At 33.8% G+C, this 25381-nt stretch overlaps 3 protein-coding genes across 3 annotated transcripts in view; all 3 read right to left on the minus strand.

Moving 5' to 3' along the window:
* Window positions 1-12381, minus strand: part of LOC134852160 (NPC intracellular cholesterol transporter 1-like) — a 51722-nt gene extending 39341 nt beyond the window's left edge. Inside the window, exons 1-6 of the mRNA XM_063868467.1 lie at window positions 11636-12381; window positions 7543-7698; window positions 6592-6845; window positions 4533-4756; window positions 4002-4112; window positions 3229-3343 (exon numbers count right to left, since the gene is read on the minus strand). Coding sequence (XP_063724537.1) covers window positions 3229-3343; window positions 4002-4112; window positions 4533-4756; window positions 6592-6845; window positions 7543-7698; window positions 11636-12143 — 1368 coding nt within the window. The 5' untranslated portion in view covers window positions 12144-12381. The remainder of the gene's footprint in view (window positions 1-3228; window positions 3344-4001; window positions 4113-4532; window positions 4757-6591; window positions 6846-7542; window positions 7699-11635) is intronic.
* Window positions 1-25381, minus strand: part of LOC134851336 (C-1-tetrahydrofolate synthase, cytoplasmic-like) — a 425442-nt gene that overhangs the window by 337059 nt on the left and 63002 nt on the right. The window lies entirely within an intron of this gene.
* Window positions 19532-20420, minus strand: LOC134851696 (uncharacterized). Its single transcript, XM_063867895.1, has 2 exons — window positions 20174-20420; window positions 19532-19961 (listed from the first exon to the last, which is right to left on the minus strand). Exons 1-2 carry the CDS (start codon window positions 20414-20416, stop codon window positions 19647-19649), a joined length of 558 nt encoding a protein of 185 aa, XP_063723965.1. The 5' UTR covers window positions 20417-20420; the 3' UTR covers window positions 19532-19646.

The raw sequence follows: 25381 nt of genomic DNA on the forward strand, positions 1-25381 counted from the left end.
TTCAATCAGGTAAAGATATCAGTTAAGTATTCCACGAAATCAAGTTCAAATTCAACCTTCAAAAACCGGCAAGTAATAAAAATGACATAAAACTTCAACGTTCAGCGTCAAACTGATTACGGAACGTCAAATTTAAACGGACGCCATTCCATTTCTCAAACGATCCATCGGGTGCAGTGGATCCTCTCAAGATGCTGTGCTTCCAGTCTTTCTGGCAAGCTCCGAGCATGGTAAAAACGCTACCATGTGGCAACAAAACAGAAACTTCAGAGCGCGTGGTCCCGTTTCTTTTCATTGCAAAGCGTCGGGTGGCTCCAAGGGATACGCTGGCAATGGTTGGATAATCAGGAATACCACGTTCGTTGTCAGCGTGAAATCCAACTCCCTAAAAATACTGATAGGCAAAGTACATTTTCTATGTTATCTAATTGTTATGACGGTATTTTGTGATATTACCTCTTCGAGGGAACAATAAATGTTGATGAGGACACTGTTGAAGGAAACTTTGAGTTCTTTCTCCAACAAGGTCTTTAACAACAACAACTGTGGTGACCAAGAGTTGTTGGGCGGGTGGCGAACGCTTCCATATGAGTATGGAACCTCTGAAATCCACTTGACAGAGCGCCCGTTGACATGTGTCCAAGATTCCTGTTTGTATGATTTGTAAAGCTCTGCAAAGAGGGAATCAGCTATGCTCAAAACAGATTTATTGCAAACGTCAAGGGAAATTTGAGAGACGCCAAACACTGAAGATGAGCTGATAGTAAACGGCTGCAAAAATAAAATTAAGCCATGTAAAGCAGTCTTAAGCGTACTACTAATAGGCGGTGTGTAAACGTGATACAACGCCTTGGGTGAACTCGAGCGTAATGGACGGGTTCTCGAGAAAGAACTCAGACAGGCTTACTTCGTTTGTGCATGGAGCGAAAATAGAAGTAACATAAAATTTAACATTTTGCTTTACGTTATTGAGTCCACGCTCCAACAAATTCTTTTTTGAGAAATACAAAAGCAAATTTGAAAATTAATTACCGGACAGATATAACTATAGATAAATCTTTGAAATAAATAATTTAAAATCATTTTTGATGTAGCTGCAACCCAAAAGCAAGTGGACAAATCTCGTTGGCAGCGTTCCCTGTAAATCGTTGTACGCTAATTGGTGATATACAGATCTTTCTGAAAATATCCTAAACAGAACAATAAATTGAAAATCATTTTTTGCTTTTAACTACATAGCTAAGAAGTAAAACATCAAATTTCACAATTAAACAACAAAGACGCTAACTAAATAAATAAATAAATGAACGAACAAACCAACAAATGAACGAACAAACCAAAAATAAATAAACATAAATAAATAAATGAATAAATAAATACATACATGAATAATAAATAAAAGCAAAACTAAATGAAAGAAAATAATTAAATAAATATAGCACTAAATATCAACGAATAAACAAAACACACCTGATAAATAAATAAACAATAAAAAAATAAATCAATACATAAATAAATAAATACATACATAAATAAATAAATAAATAAATAAATAAACGCAAAACTGAAATGTACAAATAATTAAATTAACATGAAAAAATATATATCTCATGAACAAATAACCAAACAAACAGACCCATAATATAAATAAATGAAAGTAAATGAATTAAATAAATACACATACATAAATAATAAAAGCAAAACTAAATGAAAGAAAGAATAATTAAATAAATATAGAAATAAATATCAACAAATAAACAAAACACACCTGATAAATAAATAAGCAATAAAAAAATAAATCAATACATAAATAAATAAATAAATACATAAATGAATACATAAATCAATAAATATATAAATAAATAAAAGCAAAAGTGAAATGTACAAATAATTAAATAGACATGAAAAAATATATATGAACAAATAACCAAACAAACAGACCCATAATATGAATAAATGAAAATAAATAAATGAAATAAATACACATACATAAATAATAAAAGCAAAACTAAATGAAAGAAAGAATAATTAAATAAATATAGAAATAAATATCAACAAATAAACAAAACACACCTGATAAATAAATAAGCAATAAAGAAATAAATCAATACATAAATAAATAAATAAATACATAAATAAATACATAAATAAATAAATAAATAAATAAATAAAAGCAAAAGTGAAATGTACAAATAATTAAATAGACATGAAAAAATATATATGAACAAATAACCAAACAAACAGACCCATAATATAAATAAATGAAAATAAATAAATTAAATAAATACACACGCAGAAATAATAAAAGCAAAACTAAATGAAAGAAAGAATAATTAAATAAATAAACAAAACACGTGATAAAAATAAACAAAAATAAATATGTACATACATAAATTATAAATAAATATAAGCAAACTAAACATAATTAAATAAATAGAAGAACAGATAATTAAATAAATAAAGATGAACAAATAAAGAAACAAACATACGCAATCACGTGACATAGCGCGATATAGTCCAGCCCACATGATAATTGATAACTGTGGACGTTATTTGTCGACACTTGACAACAGACAACATTAAAAAAAAAACCCGTTACACGATACCATAACACCTTGACTTAAGTCTTCGGTGTAATGATGCAGTAGGTTTTTGTTTTCGGTTTACAGAAGACCTGGTTCATAAATTTTTGTGCTTCAACTTTTGAGTTTGAAGAAATCGATTTTAATTTTTTATGGATATGACGATTTTTAGTAAAGGTGCACGTGAAAAGTTAGCGTTTTTTTACGTTTCATATTTGATAGCCTGAAAAAAATCTTGCATCTTAGCCAAGTTTCCATATAATTTCAACAACTGATCAAACTTTTAGTATTCAGCTCAAATTTTAATCGCGAAATTTGATATTGATTGAGAAAGTGTATCTGAAACACCCTTTAAATAAAGGAAAACCTTCCTTTTTGCTCGAAATTTTATTAAAAAATTTTTTATTTTTAGAAAAAAAGTTTTCAGATATCATTCAGACTGCATTAAAATTCTCGAGAAAAAATGATTTGAAAATTTTCAAATTTTCAGACCAAAAAATTTAAAGCGACGTGACTCTTCACTCAATTTGTTAATAAATTTTCCAATTTTTGAACTTTTTTGCAAGATAACTGTGGTCTGAATTTTCCATGATTCAAGCACATGAAGCGGCTATTCTGCTCCAGTCTAGGCTTTTATTTTTGTTACCTCGTCCATGACTGATTTGTTGAACACTGGCCCAAAATAGTTAGTCGATCCACTGGAAATGGAAGAGTGGCTTTGGCCAGTCTTGTCGTAAGTGTATACAAACACCTGCTCCACCCTGCAATGGAAAAATACTTCAATTTATTATACAGTGCTGATTTAAATTAACCGGACAAAACGCGTTAAACTTGAAATTTAAAACGCATTTTTCTCAAATTGGGTTGAGTTTAGGTGAAAACCTATGAAGACAAAACTTGCTTAGAATTTTAGCAGAATTAATATGGTGTAATTTGTCTCGTAGGACATGACTTTCAAGGATAGAGAATCACTGGCAGAAAAGGTTTCTGAAAATTCATAAATTTGCAGTCGCTCTGGAAGCAGAAATGCATCAAAATTCCACAACAGAAACTCGACCTCAGATTATATTGTAATTCTGGCTTCCGAATTACGCAGAACCTCGAATGTCTGGAATTTACCTTTAGATAAGGCGAATAAATTAGTGATTAAAAAGGGGATTCTAATTTCTTTTCAATTCTCCAATTCTCTCAAAATCAGTTTTCAGACTAAATTTATTTTCATTCTAAAATTTAAAATTTTCATCATCAATTTGCGCAACGCTTCAAGCAGTAATAATAATACTTATATTAAGTTGGTTTTCATATTTCATATAATCATATCAAGCTCCATTTGGCCGTAATATTAGGTGAAACTCTTACGATATTGTGGAAAAAGCAAGAAAGTCGCTAAGAGGAAAACAGCCAAATCCAATGACTGACCTGTAGAACGGCATGAAGTGTGAGTTGTAGAATTGGAGTTGTTGATAAGTGGCGCTGCTAGGAGAAGACCAGAGAGCAACGGGATCAGTGGTTATGTCCAGGAACAGACAACTGCAATAATTGGCGGTGAACAATAACCGCACTTAAATAGATAACTAAGCATGTAGATAAAGTGCGCAAAAAATATTATGATTAAAATGACATTTGACAAAACTTGTATGATAGGAAAGCTTTTCAAGTAAAAAAAATATTGGTAAATTTTTCGATCAGTTTTTAGCTATACTGAAACATAAACCGTCTCAAATTTTCACTTCCTGAATTAGGCGCGTAATTTGAAGTCGTCGAAGGTCAATAAATTCTATTCCTTGGGTAATAGCGAGCGTCTTTTTAGCTTAGTATACTACTTAATCACTTCACTTAAATCTGCAACAATAATGCCGAAAGACCCGATTCCATACATTTTTAGAGCCATCATAGAAACTGTTTGATAGCATTGTATATGGTTGTGAAAGCAATAACAAATTAAGACACCCTGTAGTCATTCCTGCGACGACCGCAATCCACACAACCATCACTGCCAAAGGGTATGACGTCACCACATGGGCCCACTTGTAGAAGAAATTCTCCAGTCCATTCTTCATCCAGGTACCTCCAGCTTCAAATGCCAAAGTGCAGCCTTGACTTGCTTCCTCGAATCTGACCCCACCTGGGCTCACAGTGGCATCTATGTCCAGAGGACGATCATCTTCTTGCAACTAAAAAAAAAAGAAATCATTAAATATATCGACCATGTCCATTTCATGGCGTGGTGAGATGCTGATGCTCTCAATGGAGTTACAAAAAACTACGTCTTTCAAACAATAAATTAGGGCCACCCATTTTACTCGATCTCAAAACAGCATTTCATACCCTTAACCATCATGCCATTTTATTTAGAAGTTGCCATATGACGGACTTGTAAGCAATGCATAGCAAATCGCTTGCTTCAGAAGAAAATTTTGCGGTGTGCCGCAAGGCTCCATTTTAGGTCCACTTCTTTTTCTTTTATAGGTTTAAGATACATTGAGTGTCCTCACAAAACTGGATATGTAATAGCTTGCAGATTATACAATTTTGATAGCAAATGATCGACCCATTGACCAGTTAGATGATGCTTTCAAGGCTGTTGCTCAGTGGTTAGCGTCTAATAGGCTCCCACTAAACATGAAAAAAAAACTTTCAATCAATGCTTCTGATACAGGCACTATTTTACACACAGAGTCAAAGCTTCACTTCTTAAACATAACCATCAGATAGTTCAAAAAGGAACGCAAGGAAACAGAAAAAAAACACAAACTGACTTAATTTTTGAAAAAATTTCAACTTTCGAATTTCAAGGAAAAGATGTATGGCTTTAAAGCTCTTCGAATTTCATTTTAAAAAAATGGTTGACACAGTTTTGATTAAGCTAACCAAACTTGTTATTCCACTTGAAATCTTAAAACTAAACCATTTTGTTGCATTAAGCGCATTTTGTATAACTTTTAGCAAATGAACTTGAATTGAACTCAACACAATTACCTAATTCCAGTCACTAATGCATTATTTATATGAACAAATTTAAAATGTTCAAAAATTTTCAGTTTCTACTAAAAAAAAACAGATCCCGACTGGATTCGAAATTTTAGGATTTGCCGTCTCAAGCATGGGTGCTACCACTGCACCAAATTCACAGAACACTCCTTGAATTTATATAAAAAAACTTCCAACTAATTTTAACGAACAGCATGAAAAAAATAGCAAAAAATAAGCAAAATTTCTTGGAAGTCAATTAGTTTCCCAAAAACCGGAATACACTGAAATATTTTTATATTTGAGGAAAAAATTCTCAAATTTTAGGAAAATTTGATGCTGCGGCTACTAAGCCGATGAAAAGCAGACAAACAGAAGTCCTACAATAATTTTTGACGCGCGGACAATTTTCCGCATACAAAAAAAAAACAGGTCCTTGCCGGATTCGAACCCTTGACCATGGTCTTTATAAGGCAGGTGCGTTAGATCTTCCCCACATGCACGATTTAACTTCTGACTTTTGATTTCGTATGAAGCAAAGGTAATATGATTCAAGTGATTCTGTTAAACTAGTTGTTAACACGAAAAAAAACTATATTCCGGTTTAATAACGCTTGCTAATCGCAAGCGTTATTCTTAATTGTTAAATTAATTAGTAAGAACAACAAGGGTGAGTTCTCATTGGAAAAGCGCACCTATTAAAATTTCAGTCTAACAGGACAGTCATGCGTCAATTCAACTTGATTTTCAGGATGCTGCTTTTGCGCTCAACTTCTTAGTCTAAAGATTGCAATTACGGTTGGGCAATTGACGCTCGTTTTTTTTTATTTCCAAAATGTCCATTTCTAATAGCTTATTTTAATTTATGGTTATTCTCAAGCACGAAGAACCGAAAGTGCGATAACGCTTAACCAATCAATGCTCTTCAAACTATTCTAAACTGACTAATTTTATCGTTTATTTCCTTTGAATTTATGAACAATTAATTCTGATTGGCTGAAAAAAATTTCGCGCAAGAGCGACTTCTTCTTCTACTTACTCTTCTATTCCTCGAGTACTTGTACACATTATCCGCCAGCATCACGCCCAAAAACACAGCAGCTACAGCTATAAAAACCGCTGCCGCAATCACCATGTAGCCATAGAATCCAAACAGCTTCCAGTGTTGTTTTGGGGGTGGGTATGGGACTGGGGCGGGACAGCTTGCATCGCAGTCGGCACAGCTGCAGGCCAAACTCACTTCGTCTATGTTCTGATTGCAAGGGAAGGTTGAGTAGTTCATGGGCACTATGCCTAAATCGTCATCATCATCATTATACTTAGCCAATAAGAATAAAAAAACATGCTTAGTATAACTTGCAGGATATTAAAGGATAAACTTGCAGGATCTACCTAAAATATTCAGTAAACTATACCAGGGGCGGATTTAAGGGGGATGCCCCCTGAGGGATTCGACCTCTTCACCACTCACAGGCCCCCCTTTGCTACTATTTTACGACATCCATTTTTGGCTGGCCGACCCTAAAACTTTTCTAAAGGCGCCAATGTGCACTAATTTTTAGGGCGGAGCGCGCGCCGAAAAACGCAATTTTTTGGTCAAAACTTTCCAAAAAGTGCCTAAACACGCCTTTTGATTCTCAAAATTAGCCCACACGCAGAGATTCGCTCAAGATAGGATCTTTATATCGATTTGGGAAAGCTCGGAAAACCAATTTGGTCGAGTAAAAAAAGGTCAACAAAAATTTTGAAATCCAATACGCCTCCCCCTCAGAGAAATCCTAGATCCCCTGAACTATACCCATTTTCTGTACCGTATTTTGAAGATATTCCTCATTCAAGAGACCAAGATCAGAAGGCTTTCTTGTAGAAGAAAAGAATTGTCTGAAAGATTGCGTAGAAAACAACAAAAATTTTAGTTCCCGAAGATTGAACAATTCTAAGACCTAGTTTATTTCGTATGTAATTTTTTGTACAATATACAATCGCTAACCATCAGGCAATTTGGTCGACGAATTAGTTATTTGCGAGTTTAACTGCACAGGTGACTGTCCATTGTTCTTCGATCCCAAGAAGTCAACCAGAGCTTGAGGAGAACACTTCGACACTTCTTTGTCGCACAACAGTGACAGGGCTGCCATATTATTCCCTACAAATAATTACGACTATTCAAAAGAAGTTTTATACCGTAGCCTTTACCTTTATCGAAATAGTCTTAGCATACTCTACATAGCGTTTTTATAAAGTTCGAATCACAGCTTAACGGTTATCCGATGAACGAACAACTTTGTGAAACCGTTGCTCAAAGAAACTACAACTGAAAGACTGATTCTCGGTTAGCGCTAAAAGAGGGTAATAATTCCAGCAAAACGAGACGGAATCCATTGTTTCGACTATGAAATGAGCACGTATTTATAATTCGATTGTTTTCCTTGCGCAAATTAGAAAAATCGTCAAATCGTCGTACAAAGTAGAATGATACATACTGAAGCCCTTGTAGCCCTAATTCGTCAGACTAATATTTAAACGGCCAACCGACAGTTGGAAATGATTCAAAATATATTTTCGAATATTATTTTTGATGTTCAATAGTGGAGTTTGCCTTCCCTTTAACAAAGGAAATGAATTGAACTTAGAAAGAAATCAGAAGCCAAACCGCGACGAAAAATCTGATAAATTTTTTTAAATCACCACGACCTTTATAGAGTTCACTTCGTACATCGACACCATGGTTACTTCGCTGTCGAGAATAAGGACGTTGATTAAAATAACACTATCAAGACTGTTAAACTGCATATCGAATCACGGAAAATAATCCTCGGGAAAGTATTGGCATGGCAGTTCATCAAACTTTTCAAACCCAAGATTTTTCATATGAACAAAATTTGGCAAAAACTTCGTGTTTTTTGCCTAAATTGATTCGCAAAAATTGTGAGGGTAAATTTTTCAAACCATACTTGACGATTTCAATCTATTGGCAAATATTCATTTTCACTGCTTGAAAAACGTATTTGAAAAAGTAACTGTCTCGAAAGATATGAAGCAGAAAAAAATTAATGTCTTCTGTTTATGAGCAAATTACTCAATTTACTCGCATGCTGTTAATGAAGCTTGATTTGGTTTATCAAAAAGCACGTCTTCAAAGCAAATTATTCAAGGATTTAACTGAGAAACTATCAGGGCTAACTATTAAAATTGAAGTTGTTTGATAGCTTGAAGATATTAGCAAAAAAATGCAGTTTTCCAGCAAACTAAAGAAGGAAAAAATAAAGCTTAAAGCAACTCGCAACAAGCATGTTTTTCATACAACAACTTTAAACGATGAATTTACGAAACAATTCAAGTTGATTATCCCAGCTTGCACCCGAAGGCAAGAGTCAGATTTCTTATGCAAGCAACTGAAGAGAAACCATTTTGAAACATTTCAAGTTGATTTTGATAATTTAAAACAGCTCGCAAAGATGATTGCAAAAGCAGGCTATGCAAATCATGAAAACTTGGAGTTTTCTTCCGTAAGTTCTATAACCTTGTATCAAATCGAAAAAAAAATAACCGAATGTTCAAGATGGGTTACTAAGAATGCAACAAAGAAACATTTCAAGTGGAGTTTGTGAACCTGTGTCTTTTCGCAAACAAATTTTTTCGAGCAAATCAAAAAAAGAAACGAGATAATTTGAAGCTATTTTAACAGCTTGCAGCGCTTCGCACAAATTTAGTTGTGCGAGCAAGGTATTTAAAGAAACATGAGTATTTGATGTTCTTTTAGATAGTTCGAATCAATTCACAAAAAAAAACACTCCAAGAAGGAAATTGAAAACTTGAAGTTGATTCAATAGCTGTTTTCGAGACAATATTTTTGCGCAAGCGGTCTGATGACCGGTGGTTAATACAATTACTTGTTCATTTTCAATCGAATAATAAAAGTATGAAGTAAATAGTAAAAATGTAAAATATTTATCCAAGCTATTTTTCAAAGGAGGAAAATACGAAACATTTATTTAGATAACTTTTAGATGCAGATATGATCAAAATATTTGTTGAATTACAAAAAAAAGCAGATTTGAGAAAACGATTCAGTAAGTTTGTTAGACAAAATGTTTACAAAAAAAGTCAATGTCTCGAAGTTATATCTCTTGCTAAAATAAAAGCGAACATAAAAATTGCATGGCTCATATTTACCTAATAGATGAAGAGAAAAAATTTCCAAAAAAAAGAAACAAGGATAGCCGGTTACTGTGCAAGTGGCACAAAATGTTCTTATAAAAACTCTTAGAAAAACCGAACTATTTTCAAATTATTGTCGTTTTTTTTCCATCGTGACTTTTTTTACGACGAAACAATTCAAGTTGCTTCTCCCAGCTTGCACCCAAAGGCAAGAGCTAGTTTTCTTATGCAAGCAACTGAACAGAAAGCATTTTGAAATACTTCAAGTTGATTTAGATAATTTAAAACAGCTCGCAAAGATGATTTCAAAAGCAGGCTATGCAAATCATGAAAACTTTTTCCGTAAGTTCTATAACCTTGTATCAAATCGAAACGAATGTTTAAGATAGGTTACTAAGAATGCAACCAAGAAACATTTCAAGTTGAGTTTGTGAACCTGAGTTTTTTCGCAAACAAATTTTTTCGAGCAAATCAAAAAAAGAAAGGAGATTATTTGATGCTAGTTTAATAGCTTTTAGATAGCTTTTAGCTCGTTTAGAAAGCTTTTAGATGCAGATATGCTTAAAATATTTGTTGATTTACAAAAACGCAGATTTGAGAAAATGATTCAGTAAAATACTAGACAAAATGTTTACATATAAAGTCTATGTCTCGAATTTATATCTCTTGCCAAGAGCGAACATAAAAATCGCATGAATCATATTTACCGTAATCGACGAAGAGAAAAAATTTCCAAAAAAGAAACAAGGATAGCCGGTTACTGTGCAAGTGGCACAAAATGTCCCGACCATAGTCTTAAAAACACATCAAAATTTTTTCAAATTATTGTCGTTTTTTTCGGCGTGGTGGTGTGATAAAAGAAGCTAAACAAAAAACTGAAGATTAGTTTTATTCGACAGTCATAGTAAAACAAGCATATTGAAAAACAATTTTTTTTTAGAATTTGCAGTTTTATGAATTTTTGAAAATTTTGATTCCAAAAAGGCGTTTAAATACTTTAAGAAAACTAACGTTACTCAAAATTTTTGAAATTTTTTAACGTGGTTCGAATTATGACTAAAAGGGCTTTAATATGATATATCACTCAGCCCAGTCTGATGATTATTTGTGGTACCTCATTTTGCGTGAAGACAAAAAAAACTAAAGCACACCAAAAAAGTTCCTCCCCATTTTCAAACAAAAAATTTCTACAAAAAATGTTGTAACTCAGTTACCTCCACCATAGGAAATTTAGAAATGGCATTCACAAAGCTGAAGCTTCAAAAAAACATACACTAATTAAAAACCGACATTAAAATATGAACCTTAGGGGTGAGAAGGAAATATAACCTAGGGTGTGTTTTTTGTCAAGCAAAACAAGGACTCAAAGAGCGCTTGGGCACCAATCGATATTTAATATTAAAGCTTTTCTTAGTCATGCTTCGTATTCCAAAAAAAAATCAAAAGACTTGATTCAGTGTCAAAGCAAAGGGACTGGTTTGCATTTTTCGGGCTTTCAGACTTATTCACGCACCAAGCTCCTAATCTGATATACTTTCATTTTAAAACCTTTCAGCTTTTATGAACTAATTTTACGGTTGATCATCCTGTGGTCACACGACTTGGTACTACTTACACAGTAACTGGTTCCTCTTGATAAGATCTAGGATTTTTGCGAGCAAAGTGTTCGAGGGTAGGAAATTGTGCCAAAATTTCAACTTTTTCCGCCCCAATTTTTCTATTATCCTTTGCTAAACATGACACAATACTCGACGACGACGCTTTGAATCTTTTCCCTAATCGTTTGGCTTTTTATTTGGTGGCTATTTTTAAAATTAACTTTAGGCTTTCAATATCAGCTTTGGTTTTAAGAAAACTAATTATATCTCTTGCTATACGAAAAGAATTTGAAAGATTTCAGGTATGCTGGAAAAATTGCATACCTGCAAACTGAACGCCAACACACGAGTCATACATATTATCTACGTATGACTGGTCCCAATATACAGTCATTTCTTCAGCTGACATTTCATCTCCGTATTCTTTGGCTCTTGTCACATCTACAAACTGACTTTGGTTTGGGTCACACGTATACGCACACCAGAGTTCCAAGAAGTTCCGGTAACACGCTGGACACTGTGAGAGAAGCTGTGATGGAACTGCCATGTTTGATTTAAGAGATATAATTTGACTAGCGTCACAACACACTGCTGGGTCTTCGTTGTTGACGTAAAAATTTGGGCATAGAGACTGCAAAATACTAGTTGCTTCATCGTCATCAACAGGTTGAGGTTCAGTTTGGTTCACACACGGCTGATCCGAGGCACCCGATTTCATGCAAGAACCCCGCAAAGCACATCTATTTTCCTCATGTATTGGTGTATAATCTCTACACCACGTAGTGCTCAGTAAAAAAGCACATAAAACAGATGTTAAGACGTAGAATTTCATTCTTGGTTCATTAGTTCACTTCGTTTCAGGTTAAACCGAGCATATGAAGTTGATTTTTGAATAGTTTAAAGTTGAATTAGAACTAGCTCGAATAAAATTTTAGCAACGATTAATTAAATGCAACGCAAAATCACGCCATCGATAGAGCACAAATAACCATAAATAAAAAGAACAATAAGCTGGGCTAATATATTGAGTGGAATTCAATTTAGCAAATATGCTTTGACTGTGACATTAACCGTCTGAAAGAATATGAACTTTTAAGAATATTAGCTTGAATTTATAACTTTAAGAAGCGCTTTGATTGCCAAATTGGGCAACCGATATTTTCGAGAACAAATGTTTCTTACTTTTTGACTTTTTTACCAGCCATTTAAAGCGGAAGCTTTTTATATCACCCTAAAGCTATTAATGTGCTCAAATTCAGAAAAAATATGCATTTTACCAGCGAAGTTATGGGGGTTTGAAAAAGCGCGATTCAAAAAGTTTGAAGCAATAACAAAACAAACTATTTCCTTTGAAGGGCAGTCGGAAACTTAAAGACTTTGCCCCGTTACGACCAGTCATTCCAGCCAGTCTTAAAAACTAAAGAAGAATTTGATCAACAAACATTTTGCGGCACACAATAGACAACTTAGACAAATTGATCAAAGGCTGATAACTAAACTTGAATCTTCTACAATTTAAAGTTATTTCAGCTATTTAAAATTTTCATTTGTCAATTCCTCCTTGTCCGAATCCGAATGACGACTAATAAGACTTAAGTATAATACCACACTTAACCCCCGGCATGTTTTCCATGAGGCAGACCAAATTGGCTGGAATATCAATAAAGTATAGTCAACAAACAGTTCGAAAAGTTTCAAGGAACGCATGTAAAAATGAAAGCAATGATAGACACTCTTGGAAATTCAATAACAAATTATGATTGATTTTTTGATACAATTAACCCACTTTAAAACACAGAGGCAAAGCTTCACTTTGCTAACATGAGCAAAAAAGGCCAAAAAGTAGCATTAAAAGGGTCAAGAAAAAAAAACTTAAGTTTTGAAAAATAACCCTTTATGAGAATTGAACCTCAGACAATCGATTTTCACCAAGGACTACCCTACACAATTGGGCCACTGACACTAAAAGAAAACCAAGTCAAGCGATAAAGCGTCAAAAAGGAGCTTCAAAATGCATTAAAAATAAATTTAACTTATTTGAAATGTAATTAAGTAAAGGCAACCACACTAACTGTGCATGTAATAAATTGGAAAGTATAAATCCAAATTGTGAATCAATTATGCATTACAATTATTTCGCAAATTATACTGAAATCTAAAAACTTTCCGCTTGTCTAAAAACTTTTCGCTTGTCTAAAAACTGGGTCAACAGGTAAATTTTTAATTCGCTGAAAAACCCAGAAACCCCCTTTCGAAACTAGAAGCGATTGCGTTTTTTTTGCGTTTTGTTCGCATTTGTAATTAGGGAGCGCAACTAACCTAAATTTCGGTAGATGAAATTGCATTGAACTCTAAAAAGTGCATATATACTTAAGCGCATTCGTTAATACATTTAGTTGTGCAAACTTATTTAAAGCTAGCATATATAAAAACAAAGTATGAATGCACGTCTAAAGTTAATACAGCATTTTTCTGAAAAAAAACATTACATCATCAAATCCCATATCATTGAAAGTCTTTATCACTTATATATTTTGTTTATTTTGATATTATTTTTGTAAATCAGTGTGGTCGGAACTATCTATACTGCTAGCGCAGTAGCAGCCTAACTTTGATTCTATGTGCTTGCCTCAAAAAACAATTATACAACCATACCACGGCGTATTTTTTTTCTCGATCGATTGAAATCATAATTTCAGATTTAGAAAGGTAGTTTTTGAGAAAAGTCAAGTTTTACAAAAACGGTAAGCAAGTCGAAAAATTGACATTTCGAGGTGCAAAACATTGTGTACAACAATTGAGTAAGAACGAACCGCTTATGCAGGGGATCTTACCACAACCCGTTCTACCCATTGAACTATAGATCTGATTTGAGAGGGTGGTTTTCGAGAAAATTAAGAAAATCGAAAAATTTTGGCCAAATATTACCACCCCCCCCCCCCCCCCCCACAGAATCATTTGAAGGCTGTAGAAAAGGAAGTATGCTAAAATGAGACTCGGTAAAAATGACGACAAACAGACAGAGTAGTGGCAAAAATTTCTTTAGCAAAGTATCAGAAAAATAGTTTTTGCAATAAATACTTTCAAAGGGACTCCAAAAAAACTTTTGAAAAACCAAATCCCATACATATTCAAAATACCTGTTTTGATCAAACCGAAAACTACAAGCAACATTTCAAAAAATGCGAATTGAATGGTCCTTTTTAAATGCAGACAAGCTCAAAAATATCTGTTTGCTGAGGAAAGTACAAAGGGTCATTGCCAATTTCAGTCCTCTAAACAAAGTTGATTCTAGAAAGGGATGGGAAATCAGAAATACTTGAAAACGCTTCATCTTGTTCCTTCTTCAAACGACTTTTGGTTATCCAAACAATAAAAAGTGGTATTTGAAGAAAACTAGCGAGTAACGCACCTCCGGTGCTTCGCATTTTGACAACTCATAAAAAACCGCATATATTGGAAAACCTGATCTGCATCCTTTGAGTATACTCTGACAGCACTCAATTACAGATTTTGGCTCAATTTTTCAAAGTTTTTTGATATCTATGTTCCTTGAAACTTCTTAAAATGACCTAAAAACGTCACAGCTTGCAAACTTAAAGCAATTAAGCTGTCGCATTTGGACACAAAATTTGCAACTCCTGAAAGTACTCTCACAATACCCATCTACAGGGTTGGTAACATCAAAAAAATTTTAATATTCAAATTTAAGTTTTCTTTTGAAAAATAATTGAAAAAACCATGAAAAACGCCATATCTCGAAAACTACAAAGATTTAAGTACTCAAACTTGGAGGCAAAATTCGATACCCCTGGGAGCGCCCCGACAAAGCCTCACTATAGAGTGAGATAAGAACTTTTTGAATTTTTTTGTGAAGTTCTTTGATCATTTTTGAAAAAGACATATCAAATGTCACATCTCGGAAACTAAGAGCATTTGAGCAGCCTCAACTGGACGCCAAAGCTGCAAAATCGAACTCCTGAGAGTACCCTCACAGCACTCAATTACAAGCAGCTCCCAAGAGCACTCTGAGAGCCCCCAAAACAATGGAAGTTTTTCGGAAATAAAAAACATGGAAAAGTTTTTCGTTAAACATGCAAATTGAACAAGCTTAAACCTGGCGAAATATTGGAGCCCGGATTTAAACCTAAATTAGCGTGTACCGCACCTCCGGTGCTTCGAATTTTCAACAACTCAAAAAACTATTCTTTGAGTGTACTCTGACAGCATTCAGTTATGGGGTTCGTAATTACAAATTTTGCAAAGTTTTTTATTCAAGTTTTTCATACAAATTTTAAAGAACCATAAAATTTTTATTTAAGTTCTTCGAAAAATTTAAAATGAACTAAGAAACGTCACATCTGGGAAACTGAAAGCACATGAGCAGTCGCATTTGGACGCAAGATTTGCAACTCCTGAGAGTATTCTTACAGTACTCAACTACAACGTTGGGAAATTCAAATTTAGGAAACCTTCACCTTAAGTTTTCTAAAAAAGGTATTCACAACTCGAAAACTACCAAAATTTGAGCAGTCTTTTTTGATGGTAATATTCGCTTGAAAGTACGCAACTACAGGGCTGGGATTTTCACTTTAACGAATTATTTTGTAATTTGAGTTTTCTGAAAATTTCCAAAAAAAATCACAAAAATCGTCGTATCTCCTAAGCAAAAAGACGGGCATTTTTAACTGGAGGCCAAATTTGCAACCCTTGAGATTACTCTGACAGCCCCCCAAATACAGGTTAGGAAATTCACACTTTGAAAAAAAATCTCGAAAACTACACGGATTTGAGCAGTCAAATTTGGCGGTAAATTTCGCAACTCCTGAGAGTACCCTGACAGAGTTTCACTACAGAGATGATAATTTCAAGTTTTGTGATAACTTTTATATCTAAGTTTTCTATAAAATTTTGAAAAAATTCAAAAAAACGTCATATCTCGAAAACTACAAGGATTTGAGCAGCCATAATCAGAGGCAAGATTCGCAACCCTTGAGAGTACCCTCACAATATCCAACAGCAGGATTGAGATCTTCAACGTTTTGGAAGTTTTTAACATCTAAGTTTTTGAAAAGTTTTTGAGAAAATAAAAAAAAAACGTCATATCTCGAACACTACAAAGATTTGAGCAGTGAGAATTGGAGGCAAGATTCGAAACCCCTGAGAATACCCTGAAGGCATCCAACTACAGGGTGAAAACTTCAAAAATTGAGAATTTTTTAAAATTAAATTTTCCAGAATCTTGAGAATTGCCTATCTCGTAAAATAAAAGGATTTGGTTATTTATATAAGGAGGCCAGAATCGCAAAACCTGGGAAAAATCTGATAATGTCCTACTATTGTGTTGCCAATTTCAAACTTGATGAAATAAACACTGAATTTAAACTGGAAAATCGAAAATAAAACCTTTACCATTGCAATATACGATATAGCTTAAACGTGAAAAAATTCTTTTGTTAAACAGGCAAAAACAATACGTTGAAAGGCTTAACATGGCGAGATAGTGAAGCCCGCATTTAAATATATAATAGATAATAGATGAAAGTTAAAAAATTAGGCGACGGGTAGACAGATATAAGCTAAATAATTAAAAAAGCAGTTATACAGACAGACTTAATTTGGCCTCGGAAAAAATACTGAAAAATTAATGACATTGCGGAAAACTAATTGAAAAATTTTCTTAAGCATTGCAATATATGATATAGCTTAAACATGAAAAAATTCTTTCGTTAAACATGCAAAATTATTATGCTGAAACATGGGAGATAGCTGTCACTCGCATTTAAATATAGTATAGATAGATAGCAGAGCCCCGATTTAAACATATAATAGATTATTAGCTATTGAGGTTTGAAAAAGGCTACGACTAATTAGGGTAATTTGCTGAACTAACTTAGGCGCTTTTTCTACTGACCTGATTTAAATTATCCGGACAAAAAGAATAGAAATTGAAATTTAAAAAGCGTTTTTCTCAAAAAGGGTTGACATTAAATGGAAAATGATAAAAAACATGGTAGAATTAATATGGTGCAATTCAGTTTTGCGACATTTCAGCCCAACCTTTACCCCAAAAACGGATAGCTTTTAAATTTTTCAGTCAATCAAAAATTACACTACAACTAATTGGTCATATACAGCCAAAACTATATCAAAGTGAGCCCCTATATAGCCCAACAGAGTTTAAGCATGATAAAATCTCCAAAAAATTGTTTTAATATGAAACAACAACACTTAAGAGGTGTAAAAGAGCTACGTAAGAGGCTAACTTTGATATAGTTTTGGTAGAAAATGACCAAGTAGTTGTATTGTAATTTTTGATCGACTAAAAAACCAAAAAGTATCCGTTTTTGCGAAAAGTTTTGGGCCCGAAGTTCTCGAAACAAATTGCGTCATATTAATTTTGTTAAAATTTAAGCAAGTTTTGTTTTCATCATTTTTCACCTTCACCTAATCACAGCCAAATTTGACAATAACGCGTTTTAAAATTCAAATTTTATGCGTTTCGTCCGGATAATTCAAATCAGCACTGTATTCGTTTAAGAATATTTGTCTATAAGAAAATTTTATGAAGTTGATAAACAACGATAATTTTTGAGCACTCCAGTTTTATATTAGCGCTTTTGCGACGAAAAAAAATCTTCGCGCTCCAGTTTTAAATTAGCGTTTTAGCGACTAAAAAATACGTCCCAGAAAACAATCCAACTCGATTATGGGATAGCTAATGGTCAAGACGATGCGTTGCTAGACACAAAATAGAACACTTTGTGCTTGACGCAGCCTGTGCAAGAAGTCGATGGTATTTTTTGAAATTTTTTCCAGCAAAAAGTACTTCAGACGCTTTGAAAGGCAACTAGCAAGCACGTCTTCATTAATAAATCGGCTAGCAGAAATTAATGATTCTTTGAAATATCTCAAGCATACTTAAGCTTGAACCGCGGTACAAACATGATAGTTGGGTCAAAAAGAAAAGCAAGAATGAAAGATGGGTCTCACAATTTGTGTGATATATTCGAAAACAAGTAATTAAATGTTACTAGCGTGTAACGCACATCCGGTGCTTCGAATTTTCAAAAACTCGAAAAATATCGCATATATTAGAAATAAGATCTGCAACTTTTGAAAGTACTCTGACAACACCCAATTACAGGGTTGGTGATTTCAAATCTTGTTTAAATTTTTCAATTCAAATTTTGAAACACCATAGAGTTCTGTGAAGCTTTTCATATTTACCTTTTTCAAAACATCACATCTCGGTAACTAAAACCAATTGAGCAGTTACATTTGAGCGCAAGATTTGCAAATCCTGAGAGTACACTCACAGTACCCAACTACAGCGTTGCGAATTTCAGATTTTGAGAAACTTTAAATTCAAGTTCTCTATAAATTTTTTTTGAAAAACCATAAAATCATCATATCACAAAAACTACATAGATTTGAGCAGTCATATTTGGAGGTAACATTCGCAACATCTGAGTTTACGCTGACAACCCCAAACAACAGGGTTAGGAATTTCAAATTTTGAAAATAAAATTTAAATTCAAAATTTCGGATAATTTTTTGAAACAATTAAAAAATTACAAAAAACGTCATATCTGGAAACTACAAGGATATGAGCAGTCATATTTGGAGGCAAAAATCACAAATTCTGATAATTTTTTGAAACAATTAAAAAATTACAAAAAACGTCATATCTGGAAACTACAAGGATATGAGCAGTCATATTTGGAGGCAAAAATCACAAATCCTAAGAGTAATCTGACAGCCCCCGATTACAGAGTTGCGAATTTCAAAATTTGAAGCAAAAAAATTTAATCTAAGTTTTTGATAAATTTTGAAAAAAAAATCATAAAAAACGTCATATCTCAAAAACTACAAGGATTTGAGAGGTGAGATATGGAGGCAAGATTCGCAATCCCTGCGAGTATCCTGACAGCGCCCAACTACAGAGTTGAGATTATCACATTTTATGAAAATTTTCAAATTCAAGTTTTCTAGATATTTTTGAAAAACAATAATGCGTTCAAAAAACAGCTTAAAAATGGCGATATAGTGAAGCCCGCATTTAAATATATAATACATAGGGACACTCAGGTCTTCACCTTAACAGGCTTAAGCATTCTCGTCGAATTCATCATCCTGTATTATGGATGAATTCATCTACTCCTAGATATCAAAACTTAAGGTCAAGTTTCATGCTTCTTCTGTTTTCTCAAATGTGTTCTAATATACATTGTAATATATACAAAGGAAAAATATATTATTCTACAGATGTGATATGAAAAGATATTCCATTACAAATATTCTATAAAGAAAACTGAGTTTAATTTGTATAATTTCATTTCTTCTTCTTTTTCTCTCGTTTTCGTTCCTTTTTTGCGAGAACTTCCTGTTGGCTTTCTTCAGTGACTCGCTTGTACACTCCGTAAATGATGAAGAAAACAATAGCCGGTACTGCGAACATTTTAGCTAACAGAAGATACTCGTGCCAATTGTCTTTTTTAACTAGGTCAACTAGTTCCACGTCGAATATAAGTGTGGCCATTGGAGGTATAGTAGGCGGAGCTCCCTTAGCACCGTATGCTAATTCAGGTGGGATTATGAGTTGTTTCATTTCGCCTACACACATGCCAACTATTCCGATTTCCCAGCCCTAAAATTTAAAGACTAAGTTCAGGCTTTTTTCAATAACGAACCAACAAATTCAGATGATGATCACGCTTGCTAGAAAACCGAATCATTTGGTCATGCAGCTAGCAGTCTCGTCAGTTCATAAAAGAAAATAGTCTGTAGCAAACACGTCTACAGTTTATTGTCAATGCAATTAGGTACAAAAGCGTTGAAATTTCAAGAATAATTGCGAACCTTGATGACGCTTTTGGCACCCAATTGAAAATGCAGCGGCTGTTTTCTACTGTAGGAAGAGTCAAAAGTGACTCCATTTGGCAGTTTGCCTACGTAATGCACGTGAACAAAGTCCTGATCTGCTGCAGTGGTGTAGGAAGTACACTGGTCCGCTTTACGTGTTATTGTCGACGTCACTTGGGGTTCATCGGAGGCGTAGACAAGCAGGAAAAACATATGAACTGCACACAAACCAAGTAGCATAATTTATCTACAATGACATCATAACACATGATGTAACAATACGACAGTTTGGTCCAAAACTTTTACAGTACGAAGGACTTCGTTCATATACTCCAATGAAAAGTTTTTTTTCCGAAAAAGAACGGTCAGGTTTCGTTAGCTTAAAGAGCACGAACAAGACCATTCAGGCCAACTATTGCTGCCACAGAAAATAAACCAAATAAGCACACATAATGGAGCATGCAGACTTCAAACATACAGCTTGTAATCTTAATAAATAAACGCGGTCGAGAAACCCTTGAAAACTAGCATGCAACGCACGTCCGGTGCTTCCAATTTATGACAACTCAAAAAACGGCATATACTTGAAATAATATTTGCATCCTTTGAGTGTACTCTGACATAACCCAAGGATTACACAGGGTTGGTAATTTCAAATTTTGTTAAGTTAGTCAAACTTTTTATAATTCAAATTTTGAAAAACCATACAATTTTGTAATTTTTTGATATCAGTTCATTGAAAACTCTTAAAATGATACAAGAACGTCACATCTCGAAAACTAAAAGCAATTGAACAATCGCATTTGGACGCAAGATTTGCAACTTCTGAGAGTACTCACAACAGTCAACTACAGGGTCGGGAACTTCAAATTTTGAGAAAATTCAAATTTAAGTTTTCTTATTTTATTTTTGAAAAAACCAAGAAAAGTGCCATATCGCGAAAATTACAAAAAATTGAGCACTCATATTCGATGGCAAGATTCGCAACCCCTGAGAGTACTCTGACAGCCCCAACTTCAGGGCTAGGAATTCCACAAATTTTAGGTTTTCTGATTTTTTTTTAAAATCATTGAAACGTCATATCTCAACAACTATAAAAATTTAAGCAGTCATTTTTTAAAAACTCGGAACCCCAGAGCAGTTTCATTTGGACGCGAAACTGCAACATGAAACTTCTGAGAGTACCCTCACAGTAACCAACTACAAGGTTGAGAATTTCAAATCATTTGAATTTTTTAAAATCCAAGTTTTCTGAAAAATTAAAAAGAAATCATAAAACACTTTATATCTCGAAAACTACAAGAATTGAAGCAGTCATAATTGGAGTCAAAATATCCAACCCCTGAGAGTACTCTGAAAAACCCCATTTCAGAAATGGGAATTTCAAATTTTGAAAAAAAAAAATAAAATTCAAGTTTTCAGAATTTTTTTCAAAAAATCACACAAAACGTCATATCTCGAAAAGTACGAGGATTTGAGCAGTCACATTTGGAGGAAAAATTCGCAACTCCTGGCAGTACCTTGACATAGCCTCTCTATAGAAATGAGAACTTAAAATTTTGTGAACTTTTCTATATCTAAGTCCTTATAAAAACTTAGAAAAATCCTAAAAAATCTCCAAAACTACAAGGATTTAAGCAGTCATAATCAGAGACAACAGTCGCGACCCCTGAGAGTAACCTCACAGTTTCCAACTACAGGATTTAGATCTTTGAAACTTAAATCTTCTTTAAATCTAAGTTTTTTGAAAATTTTTGAAAAAATCATTGAAAAACGTCACATCTCGAAAACTACAAAGATTTGAGAAGTGAGATTTGGAGGCAAGATTCGCAACCTCTGAGAGTACCCAACTACAAGGTTGAAAATTTTATATTTTTTTTCAAGTTACGTTTTCTATAAATTTTTGAAAAATCTCGAAAATTGCCGTATCTCGTAAACAAAAAAGATTTGGTAACTCATATATGGAGGCCAAAATCGCAACACCTGGGGAAGCCTTGACAGCATCCCAATTATGGGTTGCTAATTTCAAACTTTGTAAAATAAACACTGAACTAAAAGCGGAAAATCGAAAAAAAATCTTAACCATTGCATATACGATATAGCTTTACCGTGAAAAAATTCTTTTGTTAAACATGCAAAAATAATAGGTAAAAAAAGTTTAAACATGGCGAGATAGTGAAACCCGCATTTGAAAATATAATAATTTGATAAAATTATCGAAACTATGTGATAAGCCAAAATTTATAGACTTTAGTTCTGGAAAGATGACCCATTTAACACTCAGACCGTTGCTTGTGAGAGACAGAGAAAAGCCTAATTGACCCCTTGCAGAATTTGAAAAATTGCAGCTAATTTATAAAGAGCGACAATACAGGCAGTTACATTTTGCTGACAAAATACAGTTAACATTATGATTATTGGTCATCAACAGCCTCCTAGAGGCTACTTGATTTTTCTTCATCCATTCACTGATGACATCGAAGATCAACTTTCAGATGATTGACCAGTCTGATAACCCAGAAATCAGAAAATTTACGTTTGAAAATAATTACGCTACCACAAAATGAACGAGAAGCTGTCAAAACTCCGAAAAAAAAGAGGACTGGTTGCTGAGGGTAACGTAAGTGAAACGATTTGAGTCGTACTTGCCAAGAATACAGTGCTGATTTAAATTAACCGGACTAAACGAGTTAAACTTGAAATTTAAAACGCGTTTTTCTCAAATTGGGTTGAGTTTAGGTGAAAAATTATGAAGACAAAACTTGCTTAAAATTTTAGCAGAATTAATATGATGTTATTTGTTTTGCGAAACTCGGGCCCGAAATTTTACCCCAAAAATGGGGCATTTTGGCTTTTCTTAGTTTATCAAAAATTACGCTGAAATAACCCAGTCGATCACAGACATAATTATATCAAAATGAGCCCCCTACGTAGCCCAACGAACTTTAAGAAGGGTATATTCTCCAAAAAAAATTGCAAATTGTTTAAAAATTGTTTTTAAATAAAAAGTTGGTATTTTATATAGTAAAAACGATCTTTTTTGTCTATCAAACAAAAATAAAATATTTTATACAATTTTTTGGAGGTTATGCCCTTCTTAAAGTTTGTTGGGCTACGTAACCGGCTCACTTTGATATAATTATGTCTATGATCGACTCGGTATTTTCGGCGTAATTTATGATTAACTAAGAAAAGCCAAAATGACCCATTTTTGGGGTAAAATTTCGGGCCCGAATTTCGCAAAATAAATTACATTATATTAATTCTGCTAAAATTTTAAGCAAGTTTTGTCTTCATAAGTTTTCACCTAAACTCAACCCAATTTGAGAAAAACGCGTTTTAAATTTCAAGTTTAACTCGTTTTGTCCGGTTAATTTAAATCAGCACTGTAGATGAAACCAAAAGTAAATCAGACATTTCCAGCGTATAACAAGTCAAAAAATTTCAAAAATAATCATCGATCATCCAAATCATCCGACTGCATCGTTTTTGAACAAACCTGGCTCACTACTGTTTGCTGTGCGCGGGGCTCAGAACAAGTACGAAAAGAAGGAGTAAAACGTTAATATAGACTAACTTCAACAGATCTGGATTCATTCAGGGGAAAATTTCTTTTGAGCATAAAAAAAACTTTGCACAAAGGCGAAGCGGAACTTCGCGTTACTTGCTATTACACACAAACAAAATCATATCGAAGTCGAAAAAATTGGTGAAAAAACTAAGTCTACCAAAATTTTCGTATGTCTCGATAAAAGTTCATTCTAAGCAAACATGCCTAGCAAAACACTTGTATAGTAAATTACCAACGAAAACCAAGACGACTACTTTTGAGAAAACACCAGTTGCGCCGAAACAACAGTGAACAACACTTGCAACTATAATGAAAACGAACCAAGTGAGAACGAGCCTACGAGTTGTTAAGATTCAATAATATAGCAAGAAAAACCAGTAAGATTTATAGTAAGATTTAACCAGTAAGATACCAGTAAGAAAAACCAGTAACTAGAAAAACCAGTAAGATTTATAAAAACAATTGTTAACGGGAAAAAACAGTATAGTTTCTTATTACAAGACACTTGCTTTCGCAAATGTAAGGAAAATTAGAATTAGAAAATTTGAACGCAACAAGAATTGGCGAAAATAGGTTTGAACAATAACTTATGCCGAAGTCTTTGAAGCCTTCCCTACAATCGAGTCAATTATCATGGAAAGTTGCAACTTTGCGACCAAAACTCGATCTAAAACTTTTGCTGCAATGAACTTGAGCCACTATCCATTTCAAACTAGAAAAAGAACTTTAAAAAAGCGGGGAAAACGCGCCGCAAAAGCGGTGTGAGGATGCAAAATCTACACCTCAGAAAACTGTAACAACAGGTCTGGGTCAATTAGCAGACTGACTTTTTATCAGTCTACAAACATTTCTTAATAGTAACTTTTAACACGGCATTAGAAACTAGAGGTCACTTGCTCCGCTTCAATTCAACACGAGTTGTACTTTGGATAATTTTCTTTACTGGGAAAACTAAACCCTAGACTACGCGTTTATGTAATTTGAAAATCATTAATGCGTCAACCGTTATTTATGAATCGGAACTATCTTCAAGACAAAGATTTTCGGAATATGCGAAAATTCAACCAATCAACGCACTTTGAACTGTCCCAAACAGACTGATTTTATCGCTATTCGGTGAAAACTTTCGGTAACTCGATCATTCTGGAATGAGTAAGATTCCATTATAAAACCAGTTCCAACTTTCAATTCTATAACATCATTACTTTTACAGCAAAAAAATCGTGATGGGTAAATAAGACGAAGCTTGAGCAGACAAACGAAAGACCGAAAATTCATTTTTTTAACGAAAACAAATCAATTTCATACATACCAAACAAAAACAAGTCCTGATCGGGACTCGAATCCCAGACCTTAGGGAGCAGAGACGACCACGTTACCACCCGAACCAGCAAGTTGTTAAGATTCAATAATATAGCAAGCAATAAAAGCCAGTAAGATTTGTAAAAAAAAAGATATTAACGGAAATTAACGCAAATGTAATAAAAGTTGGAAAGTTGGACCACAACATGAATTGTCGAACTTAGGTCGGAACGAAAGATGCCGAAGTCTTTGAAGCTGGAAAAAAAGCGGGAAAAGGCATCGCAATAGCAGATGCAAAAGCCACCCATCAGAAAACTCTAATAACAGGGTCA

The sequence above is a fragment of the Symsagittifera roscoffensis genome, chromosome 7 (assembly GCF_963678635.1).
Source record: "Symsagittifera roscoffensis chromosome 7, txSymRosc1.1, whole genome shotgun sequence".
NCBI classification, from domain to species: domain Eukaryota; kingdom Metazoa; phylum Xenacoelomorpha; order Acoela; family Convolutidae; genus Symsagittifera; species Symsagittifera roscoffensis.